This window comes from Oncorhynchus gorbuscha, linkage group LG25, assembly GCF_021184085.1.
Source record: "Oncorhynchus gorbuscha isolate QuinsamMale2020 ecotype Even-year linkage group LG25, OgorEven_v1.0, whole genome shotgun sequence".
Classification (NCBI taxonomy): Eukaryota; Metazoa; Chordata; class Actinopteri; order Salmoniformes; family Salmonidae; genus Oncorhynchus; species Oncorhynchus gorbuscha.
Genome location: NC_060197.1, coordinates 11,517,648 through 11,534,260, shown reverse-complemented (window position 1 = coordinate 11,534,260; position 16,613 = coordinate 11,517,648). Strand labels below are relative to the sequence as shown.

The following is a 16,613-nucleotide window of genomic DNA, read 5'->3' as shown; positions in this document are numbered from 1 at the left end:
TCTGTTTGAGATCCCCCATGCACCTGTCACATTGGTTAAAGTCGACAGCACTGAAAGAGTAAGTCATGGCTCTGCAGAGGATCTTGTTTTCCCTCATCTCTCTCCTCTTCCTACCCTTTTATAGTTATGTATCTCTGTGGGGAGGAGAGAGATGAGAAGGGGATTACTGAATCGTAACGATACAAAATCATATAAGAAGGCAGAATCATTTCAGATTCAGGACAATCTAAGTCAACTAGAGTGAACTCACCCGTGTGTCACTGAAATGGGCTCAGCGCCTCAACTCTCTGTGGAGAAGTAAACAGAAAATGATATTTTTACTTTGCCTTGTTTTCTCTATGAGCACATAACCCCCTGCCACATCCCAACGTTTGCTAAAAGGTACTCAAGACTGTACAAAAACCACAATGTCTGCCCTCAATTCTACCCTTACACAACCTCTTACAGTTGGACCCAACTGAGAAATGTCCCTCCATCCACCTGTAATGGTTAATATTAGTCGTGGCCAAAAGTTTTGAGAATGACACAAATATACATTTTCACAAAGTCTTCTGCCTCAGTTTGTATGATCGCAATTTGCATATACTCCAGAATGTTATGAAGAGTGAATAGATGAATTGCAAAGTCCCTCTTTGCCATGCAAATGAACTGAATCCCCAAAAAACATTTCCACTGCATTTCAGCCTTGCCACAAAAGGACCAGCTGACATCATGTCAGTGATTTCCCCCTTTAACACAGGTGTGAGTGTTGACGAGGACAAGGCTGGAGATCACTCTGTCATGCTGATTGAGTTTGAATAACAGACTGGAAGCTTCAAAAGGAGGGTGGTGCTTGGAATCATTGTTCTTCCTCTGTCATCCATAGTTACCTGGAAGGAAACACGTGCCGTCATCATTGCTTTGCACAAAAAGGGCTTCACATATGCAAGGATATTGCTGCCAGTAAGATTGCACCTCAATCAACCATTTATCAGATCATCAAGAACTTCAAGGAGAGCGGTTCCATTGTTGTGAAGAAGGCTTCACGGCGCACAAGAAAGTCCAGCAAGCGCCAGGACCGTCTCCTAAAGTTGATTCAGCTGTGGGATCGGGCCACCACCAGTACAGAGCTTGCTCAGGAATGGCAGCAGGCAGGTGTGAGTGCATCTGCACGCACAGTGAGGTGAAGGCTTTTGGAGGATGGCCTGGTGTCAAGAAGGGCAGCAAAGAAGCCACTTCTCTCTAGGAAGAACATCAGGGACAGACTCATATTCTGCAAAAGGTACAGGTATTGGACTGCTGAGGACTGGGGTAAAGTCATTTTCTCTGATGAATCCCCTTTCCGATTGTTTGGGGCATCCGGAAGATGTCTTGTCTGGAGAAGACAAGGTGAGCGCTACCATCAGTCCTGTGTCATGCCAACAGTAAAGCATCCTGAGACCATTCATGTGTGGGGTTGCTTCTCAGCCAAGGGAGTGGGCTCACTCGCAATGTGCCTAAGAAGACAGCCATGAATGAAGAATGGTACCAATACATCCTCCGAGAGCAACTTCTCCATCCAGGAACAGTTTGGTGACGAACAATGCCTTTTCCAGCATGATGGAGCACCTTGCCATAAGGCAAAAGTGATAACTAAGTGGCTCGGGGAACAAAACATCGATATTTTGGGTCCATGGCCAGGAAACTCCCCAGACCTTAATCCCATTGGGAACTTGTGGTCAATCCTCAAGAGGCGGGTGGACAAACAAAAACCCACAAATTCTGACAAACTTCAAGCATTGATTATGCAAGAATGGGCTGCCATCAGTCAGGATGTGGCCCAGAAGTTAATTGACAGCATGCCAGGGCGGATTGCAGAGGTCTTGAAAAAGAAGGGTCAGCACTGCAAATGTTGACTCTTTGCATCAACTTCATGCAATTGTCAATAAAACCTTTGACACTTGTGAAATTATTGTAATTATACTTCAGTAATCTATAGTAGCATCTGACACAAATATCTAAAGACACTGAGGCAGCAAACTTTGTGGAAATTCATATTTGTGTCATTCTCAAAACTTTTGGCCATGGCTGTAGAGTTTTACAGACCGAGCTGACTGTTGCTCCGTCTCTGTCTCCTCCATCAGAAGTACATGCAGGAGGCTCGGAGCCTGGGGAAGAACCTCCGTCAGCCCAAGCTGTCTGACCTCTCGCCTGCCGTCATCGCTCAGACCAACTGGAAGTTTGTAGAGGGACTACTCAAGGAGTGTCGCATGAAGGTGAGTCTGTACATGTGAAATGTATTGTGGTATTGGTCAAGTTGTGGTTGCGGTTGCTATGTGTCTCCAATGTATATTGGTCCAATTTTGTGTTGCTTGGTGTAGTTATGAGGGGATTGGTTCCTGTCTACAAACCGGTTGATTGTATCCTATGTGTAGGGGTCATGTTGTGTTAGTCAAGTTTCTGTGTCTCCTGTCTCCAGACTAAGCGTATGTTGGTGGAGAAGATGGGCAGGGAGGCGGTGGAGCTGGGTCATGGGGAGGCCAACATCACAGGTCTGGAGGAGAACATCAAATCAAATCAAATCAAATTTATTTATATATCGTACATCAGCTGATATCTCTCCCTCTGTGACCTGCTGGAGAGGATCTGGAGCCACGGCCTACAGGTCAAACAGGTCTGTAGAGACACACAAACACACACATGTGCATACACATGCACTGAACAGAAACGCACACATACATGCACACACACTCTCTCTAATCAGGTTTTATTGTAATGATGACATTGCGTTTACAATGTAAACCCTCCTCATGCTCAGTGCTCTACTTGGAAGAACCTGCTATTGGCTATAGGTCAGAGGTCAGTCTACCAACACTTTGGTTAATCCGGTTTTATAGTAATAAACATATGACCCTATTTCATTAGGCTTATTGACTGGTAATCCTCTATCTATAGTCTAGTATTATTAGTGAATTTATTAGCTATTGGAAGTGCATTGTTTCCTGTATTAGGGAGTGTATTGGCTATTAACTTCTTACGGATCATTGGGACGCTATCAGCCCACCTGGCCAACATCCGGTGAAAGTGTCGAGCGCGGAATTCAAATTATAGAAATCGTAATATTAAATATTCATGAAAATACAATTGTCATACATCATTTAAAAGCTTCTTGTTAATCCAGCCATGTTGTCAGATTTCAAAAAGGCTTTATGGCGAAAGCACACCATGCAATTATCTGAGGACAGCGCCCCGCACACAAAAGCATTACATATATTTTCCAACTAAGCAGAGGCTTGAAAGTCAGAAATGGCGATAAAATAAATCACTTACCTTTGAAGATCTTCATCTGGTTGCAATCACAAGGGTCCCAGCTACATAACAAATGGTCATTTTGTTCGATGAAGTCCTTTATATCCCAGAAGAGTCTGTTTCATTGGCGCGCTAGACTCAGTAATCCACTGGTTTCCCTCGTTAAAAATGCATACAAATGAATCTTGTAAAATTACCAATAAACTTCTTCCAAACATATCAAATAACGATCATAATCAATCCCCAGGTACCCTAATATGTAAATAAACAATCAAATTTAAGACTGAGAATACCGGAGACCATTAACGGAGATAAATAATGAAGTATGCACACCGGAATACGAAACAAACACTACAGCCAAAATGGGAGCCACTTACTAACACTATAAATTCTAACTCATTTTTCAAAAAACAAGTCTGAAACTCTTTCTAAAGACTGTTGACATCTAGTGGAAGCCCTAGGAACTGCAATCTGGGAGGACTTCCTTTTATATTCTATATTCTAATATATTTTATATTATACTGATAGACATTATTGTAACGGTTTTGGAAACTATAGAGTATTTTCTATATAATACTACCAATTATATTAATATCCTAGCTTCTGGACCTGAGTAACAGGCAGTTTACTTTGGGCACCTCATTCATCCAAACTTGTGAATACTAACCCCCAGCCCAAAGAAGTTAAGTGTGTGGGTTGACCTCTAACCTCTGGACTGTGACCCCTGTAGGGGAAGTCAGCTCTGTGGTCCCATCTTCTGCACTACCAGGCCAGAGAGGAGAAACTGGAGCAGCATCAGGCAGAGTCACCAGGTAAGAACACCCACATACACATATATAAACACACACACACACACACCCACACACACACACACACACACACCTTAATATACAACATTGACATAAAACACATGTCACTCCTACCCTCAATCCATTCAGTCACACACTATCCATACCCAATAATCCACTGAAATGCTACATTTTCAAATGAATCTACAGACCTTTCACACGCCAGTGGCATTTGATATATTATTTTAAATTGGAGCGCTGCCAAAGCTGAGATGTGTGTGTGTGTGTGTGTGTGTGTGTGTGTGTGTGTGTGTGTGTGTGTGTGTGTGTGTGTGTGTGTGTGTGTGTGCGTGCTTCTTTCTCCCTCCCACAGTGTCAAATGGTCCAGAGAGACGAAAGTCTGAGTCGTCAATAGGGATGCCATCACTGCGAGCGTCCGTCATACAGGATATGAGGTATGAATTACCTACCACTACCTGTACATTACGATGTGTCATAGGTTGTTGGTAATATCTCACAAATTAATCCATGTGAGTCAACAATTTGTTTTGTTATTTGCTGTTATATTTCTAACCTTCTCTATCACATCTCCACGCCTCCCTTTCTCAGGCACATCCAGAGTATGGGGGAGATAAAGACTGATGTGGGCAGAGCGAGGGCCTGGATCCGTCTTTCTCTGGAGAAGAAGCTACTCTCCCAACACCTCAAACAGCTGCTGTCCCGCCAAGCCTTAACCAAGTACGCACGCACACACACATACAGTTGAAGTAGGAAGTGTACATAGACTTAGGTTGAAGTCATTAAAACTAGTTTTTCAACCACTCCACAAATTTCTTGTTAACAAACTCTCGTTTTGGCCACTCGGTAAGGACTCCTACTTTGTGCATGGCACAAGTAATTTTTCCAACATTTGTTTACAGACAGGTTATTTCACTTATAATTCACTGTATCACAATTCCAGTGGGTCAGAAGTTTACATACACTAATTTGACTGTGCATTTAAACAGCTTGGAAAATTCCAGAAAATGATGTCATGGCTTTAGAAGCTTCTGATAGGCTAATTGACATCATTTGAGTCAATTGGAGGTGTACCTGTGGATGTATTTCAAGGCCTGCCTTCAAACCCAGTGCCTCTTTGCTTGACATCATGGGAAAATCAAAAGAAATCAAGACTTCAGAAAATAAATTGTCGACCTCCACAAGTCTGGTTCATCCTTGGGAGCAATTTCCAAACGCCTGAATGTACCACATTCATCTGTACAAACAATAGTACGCAACTATTAACACCATGGGACCACACAGCCGTCATACTGCTCAGGAAGGAGACGTGTTCTGTCTCCTAGAGATGAACGTACTTTGCTGCGAAAAGTGCAAATCATACCACGTGAAGATGCTGGAGGAAACGGTTACAAAAGTATCTATATCCACAGTAAAACGAGTCCTAAATCGACATAACCTGAAAGGCCGCTCAGCAAGGAAGAAGCCACTGCTGCAAAACCGCCTTTAAAAAGCCAGACTATGGTTTGCAACTGCACATGGGGGACAAAGATCGTACTTTATGCAGAAATGTCCTCTAGTCTGATGAAACAAAAATAGAAATGTTTGGCCATAATGACCATCGTTATGTTTGGAGGAAAAGGGGTGGCTTGCAAGCTGAAGAACACCATCCCAACCGTGAAGCACACCATCCCAACCGTGAAGCACGGGGGTGGCAGCATCATGTTGTGGGGTGCTTTGCTGCAGGAGGGACTGGTGCACTTCACAAAATAGATGGCATCATGAGGTAGAAAATGTAGTGGATATAATGAAGCCACATCTCAAGATATCAGTCAGGAAGTTTAGAACATAGATAGATAGAACATTTGTAGGCAGAACTGAAAAAGCGTGTGCGAGCAAGGAGGCCTACACACCTGACTCAGTTACACCAGCTCTGTCAGGAGGAATGGGCCGGAATTCACCCAACTTATTGTGGGAAGCTTGTGGAAGGCTACCCGGAACATTTGACCCAAGTTAAACAATTTAACAGCAATGCTACCAAATACTAATTGAGTGTATGTAAACTTCTGACCCACTGGGAATGTAAATAAAAGCTGAAATCAATTATTCTCTCTATTATTATTCTGACATTTCACATTCTTAAAATAAAGTGGTGATCCTAACTTACCTAAAACAGGGAATTTTTACTCTGATTAAATGTCAGGAATTGTAAAAAAAAAATTGAGTTAATGTATTTGGCTAATGTGTATGTAAACTTCCGACTTCAACTGTACACACACACACACACAATATTATTCACATTGACCGTGTGGAAGCCATGGTTAACGTGTATTAAGTGTGTGTTGTGGCGTTTCCAGGAAGTTGTATAAGCGCTACGCCTTCCTGCGCTGTGAGGAGGAGAAGGAGCAGTTCCTGTTTCACCTGCTCTCCCTCAACACTGTCGACTACTTTTGTTTCACCAGTGTCTTCACCACCATCAGTGAGTAGGACTTCAACATAACCACGATTCAACCTCAATATGACCATAATATAACCACTAATTTACCTCATCCTATACAGAACACAGTCACATCATAAGATGGTTGACTAATTCTATTTCACCGGTGCCATTACCTCGATCAGTCTGCACACTAGCTAAAACAACTTAACTAGAAGTCAACCACTTTAACTTACCACAAGTCACCCACAACAAATCTTTCCACTCTGCCACTGCGGAGAGGATGGATGGTTGGAGAGTCTTAACTGGTTTGCTTGCCTTGGCCTATCACTGTTTTCCATGGAGGTTAATGTAGATGGAATATAACTTGGATCAATGGCAGAGACGGTGTTAACCTGAATAAAGCATGAGGCGATGAGCATGTAATCAAAGATTGAAAGCATGAGGCGATGAGCATGTAATCAAAGATTGAAAGCATGAGGCGATGAGCATGTAATCAAAGATTGAAAGCATGAGGCGATGAGCATGTAATCAAAGATTGAAAGCATGAGGCGATGAGCATGTAATCAAAGATTGAAAGCATGAGGCGATGAGCATGTAATCAAAGATTGAAAGCAGGGTTACATTATTCACAAAGCAGTTTGCACTGAACCAGCACCAGAGTAGTTTCTCTCTTTTACACTCTCTCTCTCTCTCTCTCTCTCTCACACACACACACACACACACACACACACACACACACACACACACACACACACACACACACACACACACACACACACACATCACCAATAGCCCTGGGTTAGCTTTCTCTGGAACCCTTGCCTCCCGTTAGGCAAAACTGTGATAATTTTTTTACAGTAAAATTCATACATTTATTATTACTCTAAAGCAGTGCAATCCACTGAAATCTCCCTGATTTAGTTTGCCCTTGTTATATTTAACTATAAAACTATGAATACATTTATTCTTTCTGTGTTGCACTAAGAGGGACTGTACTACTTTTTTTGTCCCTGTAGTGATCCCGTACCGCGCCGTCATCATCCCCATCAAGAAGCTGAGCAACGCCATGACGACCTCCAACCCGTGGGTGTGTGTGTCGGGTGAGCTGGGTGACTCGGGCGTCAGGCAGATCACCAAGAACATCCTGGAGATGACCTTCGATGTGAGTCTGAACTATGATCCAACAGCCAGGGCCCCTACTCCTCCTCTCATGTCTCTGTGATGTTCTGCAGCAAGGTTACATCAGCATCGATTGATGGTTTTGCTGAGACCATCACTGAGTCATTGTTCGCTGCCCACTGGGGTGAAGTGGGTGGCTGTTCCCTTTTTGTGGCATGAACTCACGCATGGTCTCATAAGGCAGAAGACTCTGTCTAACTCGCTCTCTACCATTCCATACTTGCTACTAATCCCCTATCTCCTCATTCACTCGTTCATTTATCCATTCATTCATCTTTGTGTGACTATTTGCTCTGATACCTTCCACTCAAAGCTGGGGTTCATGAGTTAGAAGCTAGGTTCATGTAGCTGATTCCACTTGATATTCCACTAGATATTGGAAGTATGCTTGAATAGTAGTTAACTCAGTGAGATGCTGCCAGGCACAATGAGCGGATGGACCCAGACTTCCCGTTTGTGCTCTTTCCTACCTGCTTCCTCTCAGGAAGTGCATGATTCTACCTACTGAGCCTTTTCATAGTCTCTGCCGTTCTGAGTGGTGCCGTGTTCACTAGTGGTGGGTGGTAGCTCTTTGTGAGCGGTTTGGGGGATGGCTAACTGTTCAGTATAGCTCTGTGGACCATCTCTTTAGAGAAGCTTTGCTACTATGGTGGTGGTTTGGGTACGCGCCTGGTTTGTAGCCTGGTGAAGGGTAGTCTACCAGAAACCAGCATCCCAAGTCCATCCATTCCCACTCGTGCTGTCCATCATGTCCTAACACGTGTCTTCATCTCCCCCAGTCTGCTTTCAGGCCACACACTCACATCGACGCCATGTTCAAGGTTAGAGACGTCATCTCCCTCTCCTTCCCTCCCTCCTCTACACCGGACCCATTTGTATCATCCCAGACTTAATGTTCACTGTGTACCATAGACTCCAGGGTCGTATTCATTGGGAACCAAACGGAAGAAAACTGACTGAAATGGGGGAGGGGCTACCTGAAGTTGTCCAATAACAAACACTCCTATTTCTGTTATCCGTTGCAAAACATTTTGCCACGGTGTGCCCTAATGAATACGACCCAGCTCTCTCTGGCTTGAGGGCTTTGTCAACGATGGGTACCATCTGTTGGTTATATGGTATTCATGGTGTTCTAGGTTTATGAAGGGGTATGTGTTTGTTCTTGAATGCCACTTTGTGTAGTTTAGCATTACATTAACATTTCCTTGACATGGTGCTGATGTTATGCATATCACTCAATGCACCAAGCTCACCTTCAACTGAAAGGTCTGGAAAGGGGACGCAACTTTCCCCTAAGTGGCATTCAAGGGCATATTGTAGGAATACTCCCCTGTCATTGGCTGTGCATTGGTCTAATGTCAACTTTTTCAGTTGATCAATTGGATAGATGAGTAGGACTAGATTTGATCGAGGACGACACTGCATAGTTATAGAATTAGCAGTCATACTGTTGTTAACAAATGATTTCTGAATTATCATTGTGAATTAACATTTTTTTTAAACATGTAATGTCATCTTGATGCTGATTCTTCTCTCTCTTGTCTCTCTCTATAGTGTCAAAACCTGGGTAAGCTGACGACAGTCCAGTTGGGACATGATAACTCTGGGCTGCTGGCTAAATGGTTGGTGGACTGTGTCATGGTCCGCAACGAGATCACAGGACACACCTACAAGTTCCCGTGTGGGCGGTGGCTTGGCAAAGGCGTGGACGACGGCAGTCTGGAGCGCGTTCTGATTGGTGAGCTGGCGTTGCCCAACGCCGATGAGGATTTTGGGAGAGGGTGTCGCACGCCTGACATGCAGCATTCGCCGGGTCAGACCAGACGTGTCAGCATCACCTCGATGGGAGGACGCGGATACAGTGAGTAACACCCCTTCATGACATGACATGACATAACATAACCAATACCTGATTTACTGTTGACAACTATAGATATTCACTTTTTGTCTCCTCTCGCTCTTCCGTTACAGAGCCCACCTCAGCTCAAATCCAGGAGGCCATCGGCGAGGCAGTGAACTGCATCTGCAAGCACTTCCACAAGCCTGAGAAAGAGGTGTGTGCGTGTGTGTGCGTGTGTGCGCGTGTGTGCGCGTGTGTGCGCGTGTGTGCGCGTGTGTGTGTGTGCGCGTGTGTGCGCGTGTGTGCGCGTGTGTGCGCGTGTGTGTGTGTGTGTGTGTGTGTGTGTGTGTGGTAGAGAGAGAAAGTGCAAGACCGACTGAGATAAAAAAAAAATAACAAGCACCTGCTCCATGTTCTCCATTAAATCTGTTAATTTGAGTTCAGACAGTGAAGGATCTGTATAATAGGTTTTTGACTGCTGCAGCACTCTCCTCATCTGGCAGGTTAATAGTCTCTCTGAGGTGCTCTGTCTGGGAAGGATGTCAGGACAGAGAGCAGATGCTGTTTCTCTTTCATTATAAACACGATGAACTCATTCTAGTGCTTAACAATCCCTTCAACCCCCTGTCTGCACACTCTCTCTTTAAATATACTCTTATTCTCTCTGTAGAATTACTCTCTCTCCCCCCCCTCCCTCTCCCCCCCTCCCTCCCTCTCTCCCCCTCCCTCTCCCCCTCTCCCCCCCTCCCCCTCTCCCCCTCTCCCCCTCTCCCCCCCTCTCTCTCTCTCCCCCTCTCCCCCTCTCCCCCTCTCCCCCTCTCCCCTCTCTCCCCTCTCTCTCCCTCTCTCTCTCCCTCTCCCTCCCTCCCTCCCTCCCTCCTCTCCCCCTCCCTCCCTCTCCCCCCTCTCCCTCTCCCCCTCTCTCTCTCTCCCCCTCTCTCTCCCTCTCTCTCTCCCCCTCTCCCTCTCCCCCCTCTCTCCCCTCTCTCTCTCCCCCTCTCTCCCCCTCTCTCCCCCCCTCTCTCTCTCCCTCTCTCTCCCCCTCTCTCTCCCCCTCTCTCTCCCCCTCTCTCTCCCCCTCTCTCTCCCCCTCTCTCTCCCCCCTCTCTCTCTCCCCCTCTCTCTCTCCCCCTCTCTCTCTCCCTCTCTCTCTCTCTCTCTCTCTCTCCCCCTCTCTCTCCCCCCCTCTCTCTCTCCCCCTCTCTCTCCCCCTCTCTCTCCCCCTCTCTCTCTCTCCCCCCTCTCCTCTCCCTCCCTCCTCTCTGTCTCCCCCTCCCTCCCTCTCTGTCTCCCCCCCCTCCCTCCCTCTCTCTCTCCTCTCCCTCTCTCTCGCTTTCTCTCTTTCTCTCTCTTTCTCTCTGAGGTGGCAGCGTTCATTATGTGAGTCTGTTTTATGGCTCTGGTATAATGGTATTTCTATTGAGGAAGTTCATGCAGTAATAGGACATGGGTAAATGGCTGGCGTGGAGCCCAGGCCACTAATAGACCCCTATTGAAGCAGCAATAGGATAGAAAGAGACCACACACACCCCAGCCACGAGCTGTTATCTCCCTTACCGTCAGGCAGACGGTATCAGAGCATGAGGTCTGATACCAACAGGCTCAGAGACAGTTTCTCTCTATGAGACAGCAGACTGCTGAACACTTGAAGTGGACTGACCACCTGCTGTTTCTCTGCACTTAATCAATCATCACAACTGCTGCTACCAGACTCTTATTATACTGCTACATTTATACAGTGCCCCCCCCCCCATCTGCTCCTTCTCCAATACACATGGAAATATTGTACTAAAAATGGTGCCTTCCTGTATCATTCTTACGCTAAAATGTTTATTCTATTCTACTGCTATTTACTTTATGTTCGTATTCTTATCTTTGACTATTTCTTATTGTTGCGTTGTCGAGAAGGACCTTGCAAGTAAGCATTTCATTGGACAATGTACACCATGCGTATCCCATATATCTGACTAATAAAACTTGAAATCAGTCTAAACCCCTGGGGAGAGCCGTTAACTCAGCATCTACATTAGTTTAACTGGAGGAATAGTATAGCATTAGCCGCAGCTAATAAAGGGCCTTCAGAGGGAAAAGGCCTTTGTAGTGCTGTATAAATGCTCTACACTGTCACCGGCTGGTTAACTCTGTGAGGGGGAATATGACAACAGTGTTTCTTAACCTGTTGAGGAGAATAAATGGAATGTTGTGTTGATTTTAAGTGAACATTTCACTGTTTCGAGTTGGTGCTTCAAACGGGTAGTGTTGCATCATGTTTTTGTTGCGAATCAACAAACGGTACCTTTTTTTAGTCTCAAAGGGTAATGAAATGATACTACAGGTCTCTATTTGAAACGCTCCCTCCCTCCTCCTCTCCAGAGGGGCAGTCTGACCATCCTGCTGTGTGGTGAGGTCGGTCTGGTCGGGGCTCTGGAGCTGTTCTTCCACAACGGCTTCAAGTCCGCCCGCCTCTTCCAGAAGACTGTCTTTGTCTGGGACTTTGTGGGTGAGTGGCCTACCTACACACTGCTGCCTCCATCTAGTGGAATGACCTAGAAATACCACACATTTCTCCCTCCGTATGATGCATTGAGATGGATTCAGGGGTTATTCTTCTTCTATGAAGGTGCTAAACGTGCACCCGCTGTCCATCTTTATGGTAGGAATCTAGATCTTTGTGATAGGCTTCCCTCTAGTGGTGAAAACTAGGATATCGCATACTAAACTTCCCCAATGGAAATAAAGTAGTCCATTAAAAAGTCCCTTTGATACTCAAAGTAACCCTGCAGGTAGCTGCTTCAGCTGACGTATGAAACGGCTGCTTCAGCTGTCGTATGAAACGGCTGCTTCAGCTGTCGTATGAAACGGCTGCTTCAGCTGACGTATGAAACGGCTGCTTCAGCTGTCGTATGAAACGGCTGCTTCATCCTCTTATTAATATTCATAACACAGCTTTTGACTGATATGATGAAGGATATGAGGAGAGGATGGTTTCCATAGAGCACTTTACTTGTACAGATCAAAGGTTCAAATATAACAGAGGGAGGAAGAGTGAACCCCTGTAGACTAGACATACTCTTTTAGCTCTAAATCAATCAATCCAAAAATATAACAGAGGAAGGAAGAGTGAACCCCTGTAGACTAGACATACTCTTTTAGCTCTAAATCAATCAATCCAAAAAATGTGTGTGTGTGTGTGTGTGTATATATATATATTATATATATATATATATATAAAGCTCTTTTTAGCAGTTGTTACAAGGTTCTTCTACAGTAGACCTTACCTCCATGTCCCCTCTCCTCTTCCTGTTCTCCTCCTCTGCTCCCACCTCCATAACATATCTCCTCCTCTCCCCCTCTACAGAGAAGGCGGTGGCTTACATGGAGTCAGCAGACCAGATGGGGGACATGCAGGAGACTGCTGAGCCCCTGGGCCTGACCTGTGTCTCTCTCTGTCACTATGTCAGTGCCATCAACTCCTCGCCCAGGAACATTGGCAAGGACGGCAAGTTCCAGCTGCTTGTCTGCCTGGGGGCCAGGTGAGGGCGCCACTCACACGCAGTGAGACAGAGGGGGGGCTGCAGAACTGTGCTGTAGTTGTTATTGGCACAAAGCATCCAGAGGGCTGTATTGGGAATCAACATCACACTTCTGAAAAGTCTCATTGGTGACATGGAACCAGCTGTTTTAGCAAACATACTCCTAATGATCTTCTCTCGCTCCTATCTATCTATCTATCTAGAGATCGTCTACTGATTCAGTGGCTCCCTCTGTTGGTGGAGTGTCCAGTGATCCAGCGGATGTACGAGGAGTCTGCTCTGCTGCGGGACCGGACCACAGTCAATGCTCTCATCGCTGTCCTGCAGACCCTCCACGACTTCCCCATCACCCTGGAGGCCTCGCTTGTCAAGGGCATCGACCTTTAACCCCTACCGCACAGCCTGCTGGGAAACCACCCAGCCCGTGACTACATTACCCACAAACCCTTTTGCCCTTTCACTGTTGTTGTTGAGGCATGCTTCAGCTGATTCAGCTGATTCACTCTGGGAAAAGTCACCTCATAGGGAGGAAGTAGGAAGTGAGGACTATGTAAAGAGACGAGATGGTTCGCTACCAAAGCAATTGATTCCACTGCTGCAGAGCAGAAGCTTGGGCTTTGGATCATTGAGTGATGATGCAGTATTATTATTACGTAGTTTGTGGTTTTGAAAACTATCCTTTTTGATATTTAGTAAGAAGGGACTGTTTTTAAAGAAAACCCATGGATGTTTCACTATGTGCTAGATGTGTGTAGCCCACTGTAGGTAGCTCTTCAATGGACACTTAGCCTGTGTGATGGAGATCCTATCTCTCTGTCTGCTGGATCCTGCTCCAACTTCAGCTAGCGTTAGCAAGCATGCCTGTGGATCATAGACAGCCAGGAAAAAGGAAACCAAAACAGAAGGTGACTGTTTGCCCCTGCTGCCTCTCCATAGTCTCTGCACTGGGAATATCTGTGGGTGAAACCTCATCATTTGGATGAAGATGACAACAAAGGAAAGGAGAACTGGATTCATCTGCTTTCAGCACTACACTGAGTTGTGTGTAACGCAGATTTGTGATTGGATGTTGGCTCATTTCTCTGTTGGACTGGATTCACCTACTGTGTTGGACTGAACATTTGCTCTGCTTTGAGATTGGCTAGCAGATCTTGGTGGACACAACCACTGCACTGGATTGGATAGGTCTTTCCTAGGAGGACAGCGGCTTTTCTAGGGTTGCGTGGACATTCCAACCAAATTACCGGCATTGACCTGACCCTATTTCAAACTGTGTGTGTGTGTGTGTACAGAGTGTCCAAAACCATTAAGAACACCTTCCTAATATTGAGATTTGGGGCACCTCCCCCTTTTGCCCTCAGAACAGCCTGAATTCATCGGGGCATGGACTATACAAGGCGTGAAATGTTCCACATGTTGACTACAATGCTTCCCACAGTTGTCAAGTTGGCTGGATGACCTTTGGGTGGTGAACCATTCTTGATACACATGGGAAACTGTTGAGTGTGAAAAACCCAGCAGTATTGCAGTTCTTGACACGACCCAGAGCGCCTGGCACCTGCTACCATACCTTCAAAGAACTGTAAATATTTTGTCTCGCACATTCACCTTCTGAATGGCACACGTATATAATCCATATCTCAATTGTCTCAAGGCTTAAAAATCATTGTTTAACCTGTTTCCTCCCCTTTATCTACACTGATCGAAGTGGATTTAACAAGTGACATCAATAAGGGATCATAGCTTTCACCTGGATTGACCTGGTCAGTCTGTCATGGAAAGAGCAGGTGTTGGTAATGTTTTGTACACTCAGTGAATGTCTTCTGTTATTTTTATATTATGAATTGTAATGGTCAATGAATTCAATTTCATCCTGGTTTCTGTCATGCACAGTTGTGTGTGTGTGTGTGTGGTCTGTCAGATCTGTGTGATTGTTGATCTCAAATGGACATTTTAGGACAGTTTCCTAATCTTGACAAGCATCACTCTGTGTGGTATTGAAATGTTCCAGCCCCTTATTTAATGTGATACATGTGAAATACACTGGAATATAAAACAATAAGAACCTAACCATGCGACCCCTAATGATGTATTTATCATAAATGCCTCAAACCTTCCTGTGATAAGTGGTTCTTTTCTGGTGAGTGTTAACTCCTTCTGGGACTATTTCTAGCTGGTTGTATTTTTCAATCTAAAATAGATCCCTTGCCACTTTTTCAATCAACCTTGATGAATATGTTCCTATATTTCTGTAACAACAAGTGTAAATATGACGTTTATGCATGTGTACTAAAAAAAGGGTGATCAAAATACCAGACAATGGATTTGAACCCAACCAAAAGGGAAAACAACTGACAGATTCCTAATTACAATTTTAACTCAGTGTTTCAACCACAGTACTTATGGTTCGTTTCCCCCCCCCAGTATTAACCCAGAAAAGGACAGAGCATTTGTTCTTAATGTTCTGATTTGATGTATTTATTCTTAGAAACTGTGGTAGTGATCAAGAAACTTTGAGACACTGTTTGCGATGGGGGCAAAGAGCCGCCTGTGAAATATTTGGAAATGTCATTCTGTATGTTGATCCTTGTGACTTTCTGTAACATTCACAGTTTGGTCCTGCGACTAGGTTCCTACTGTCTTATGTATCACGGATTCCAACAATAACAAACCTATCTACCTGTATGTATAAGAAGCCACAAACGTAGGAGGATGATCGACCATATGTATAGGTGTTTTTAGTGCGTTGCTGTGAGAAAGGTGTCTGTCTAGTGGAGAGAGAATAGGGTCCCTCTTTGCATCTCCTAAAGTGCTACTTCATGCGGTGTACTCTGCTACTCGGCTGTATACTTTCTCTTAACACACTGCTACAGCTAGACTCGTTCAGTAGTCCTGTACTTTACTTCTGTCTTTGTGGAATATCCGTCCTAATGTTACCAGGTAGGCAATGCGACTACTCAACCTTTCCTTTCTCACAAGTGCAGACGTAAACTGTATGTCCAGCGGGAGGAGATCATGTAATGAATGGAGTCCTATGTCCATATAAGAGTCAATGATCACTGTTCTGTTCTGATATTTATGATGCGCTTCATTAAACATTTGCTCAATATGTTAAACTGTTTAGTGTGTGTGTGTGTGTGTGTATGTGCGCGCGCGCCCCCAGCCCTCAGGTAGAAATACATGTCCTTTGTGATACTGAATCACCTCTATGGTTGGAGATGACATCTGATCCTCATGTGAATTCAATGGTAAACAATATAACGTTTTACTCATTGAGCAACTTCTGATTCCTGTTTCACTACCAAAACAATTATTTTTAAATACATGGTACATCTTGTTATTTTACGACTATTTTCTAGTTGAATTACATTTTCATTTTTTGTTTATTGCATTTTTACTATTTATTTCAAAATACGCATTATTTACTGTTTTTTCCTTCAAAATAATAGTCTAACGATCTACTGTGCTCCACGTACCACACGTAGCCTACCTACAGACATGCTGCCACTATATTTTTTAGTAGTCACGCCTCCTTTCTTCGATTCACAGCGCACAGATTTCAACTGGAC

General features: G+C 44.7%; 1 protein-coding gene across 1 annotated transcript in view; it reads left to right on the top strand.

The window, feature by feature from the left end:
• The window catches only part of LOC124013737 (DENN domain-containing protein 5B-like), a 77,673-nt gene extending 61,508 nt beyond the window's left edge, over nt 1-16,165 (top strand). Inside the window, 12 exon segments of the mRNA XM_046328200.1 lie at nt 2,103-2,234; nt 2,438-2,632; nt 3,998-4,079; nt 4,429-4,510; nt 4,665-4,793; nt 6,410-6,531; nt 7,509-7,654; nt 9,226-9,532; nt 9,643-9,725; nt 11,885-12,011; nt 12,870-13,044; nt 13,248-16,165. Coding sequence (XP_046184156.1) covers nt 2,103-2,234; nt 2,438-2,632; nt 3,998-4,079; nt 4,429-4,510; nt 4,665-4,793; nt 6,410-6,531; nt 7,509-7,654; nt 9,226-9,532; nt 9,643-9,725; nt 11,885-12,011; nt 12,870-13,044; nt 13,248-13,431 — 1,764 coding nt within the window. The 3' untranslated portion in view covers nt 13,432-16,165.
• Nucleotides 16,166-16,613: the final 448 nt, after the last annotated feature.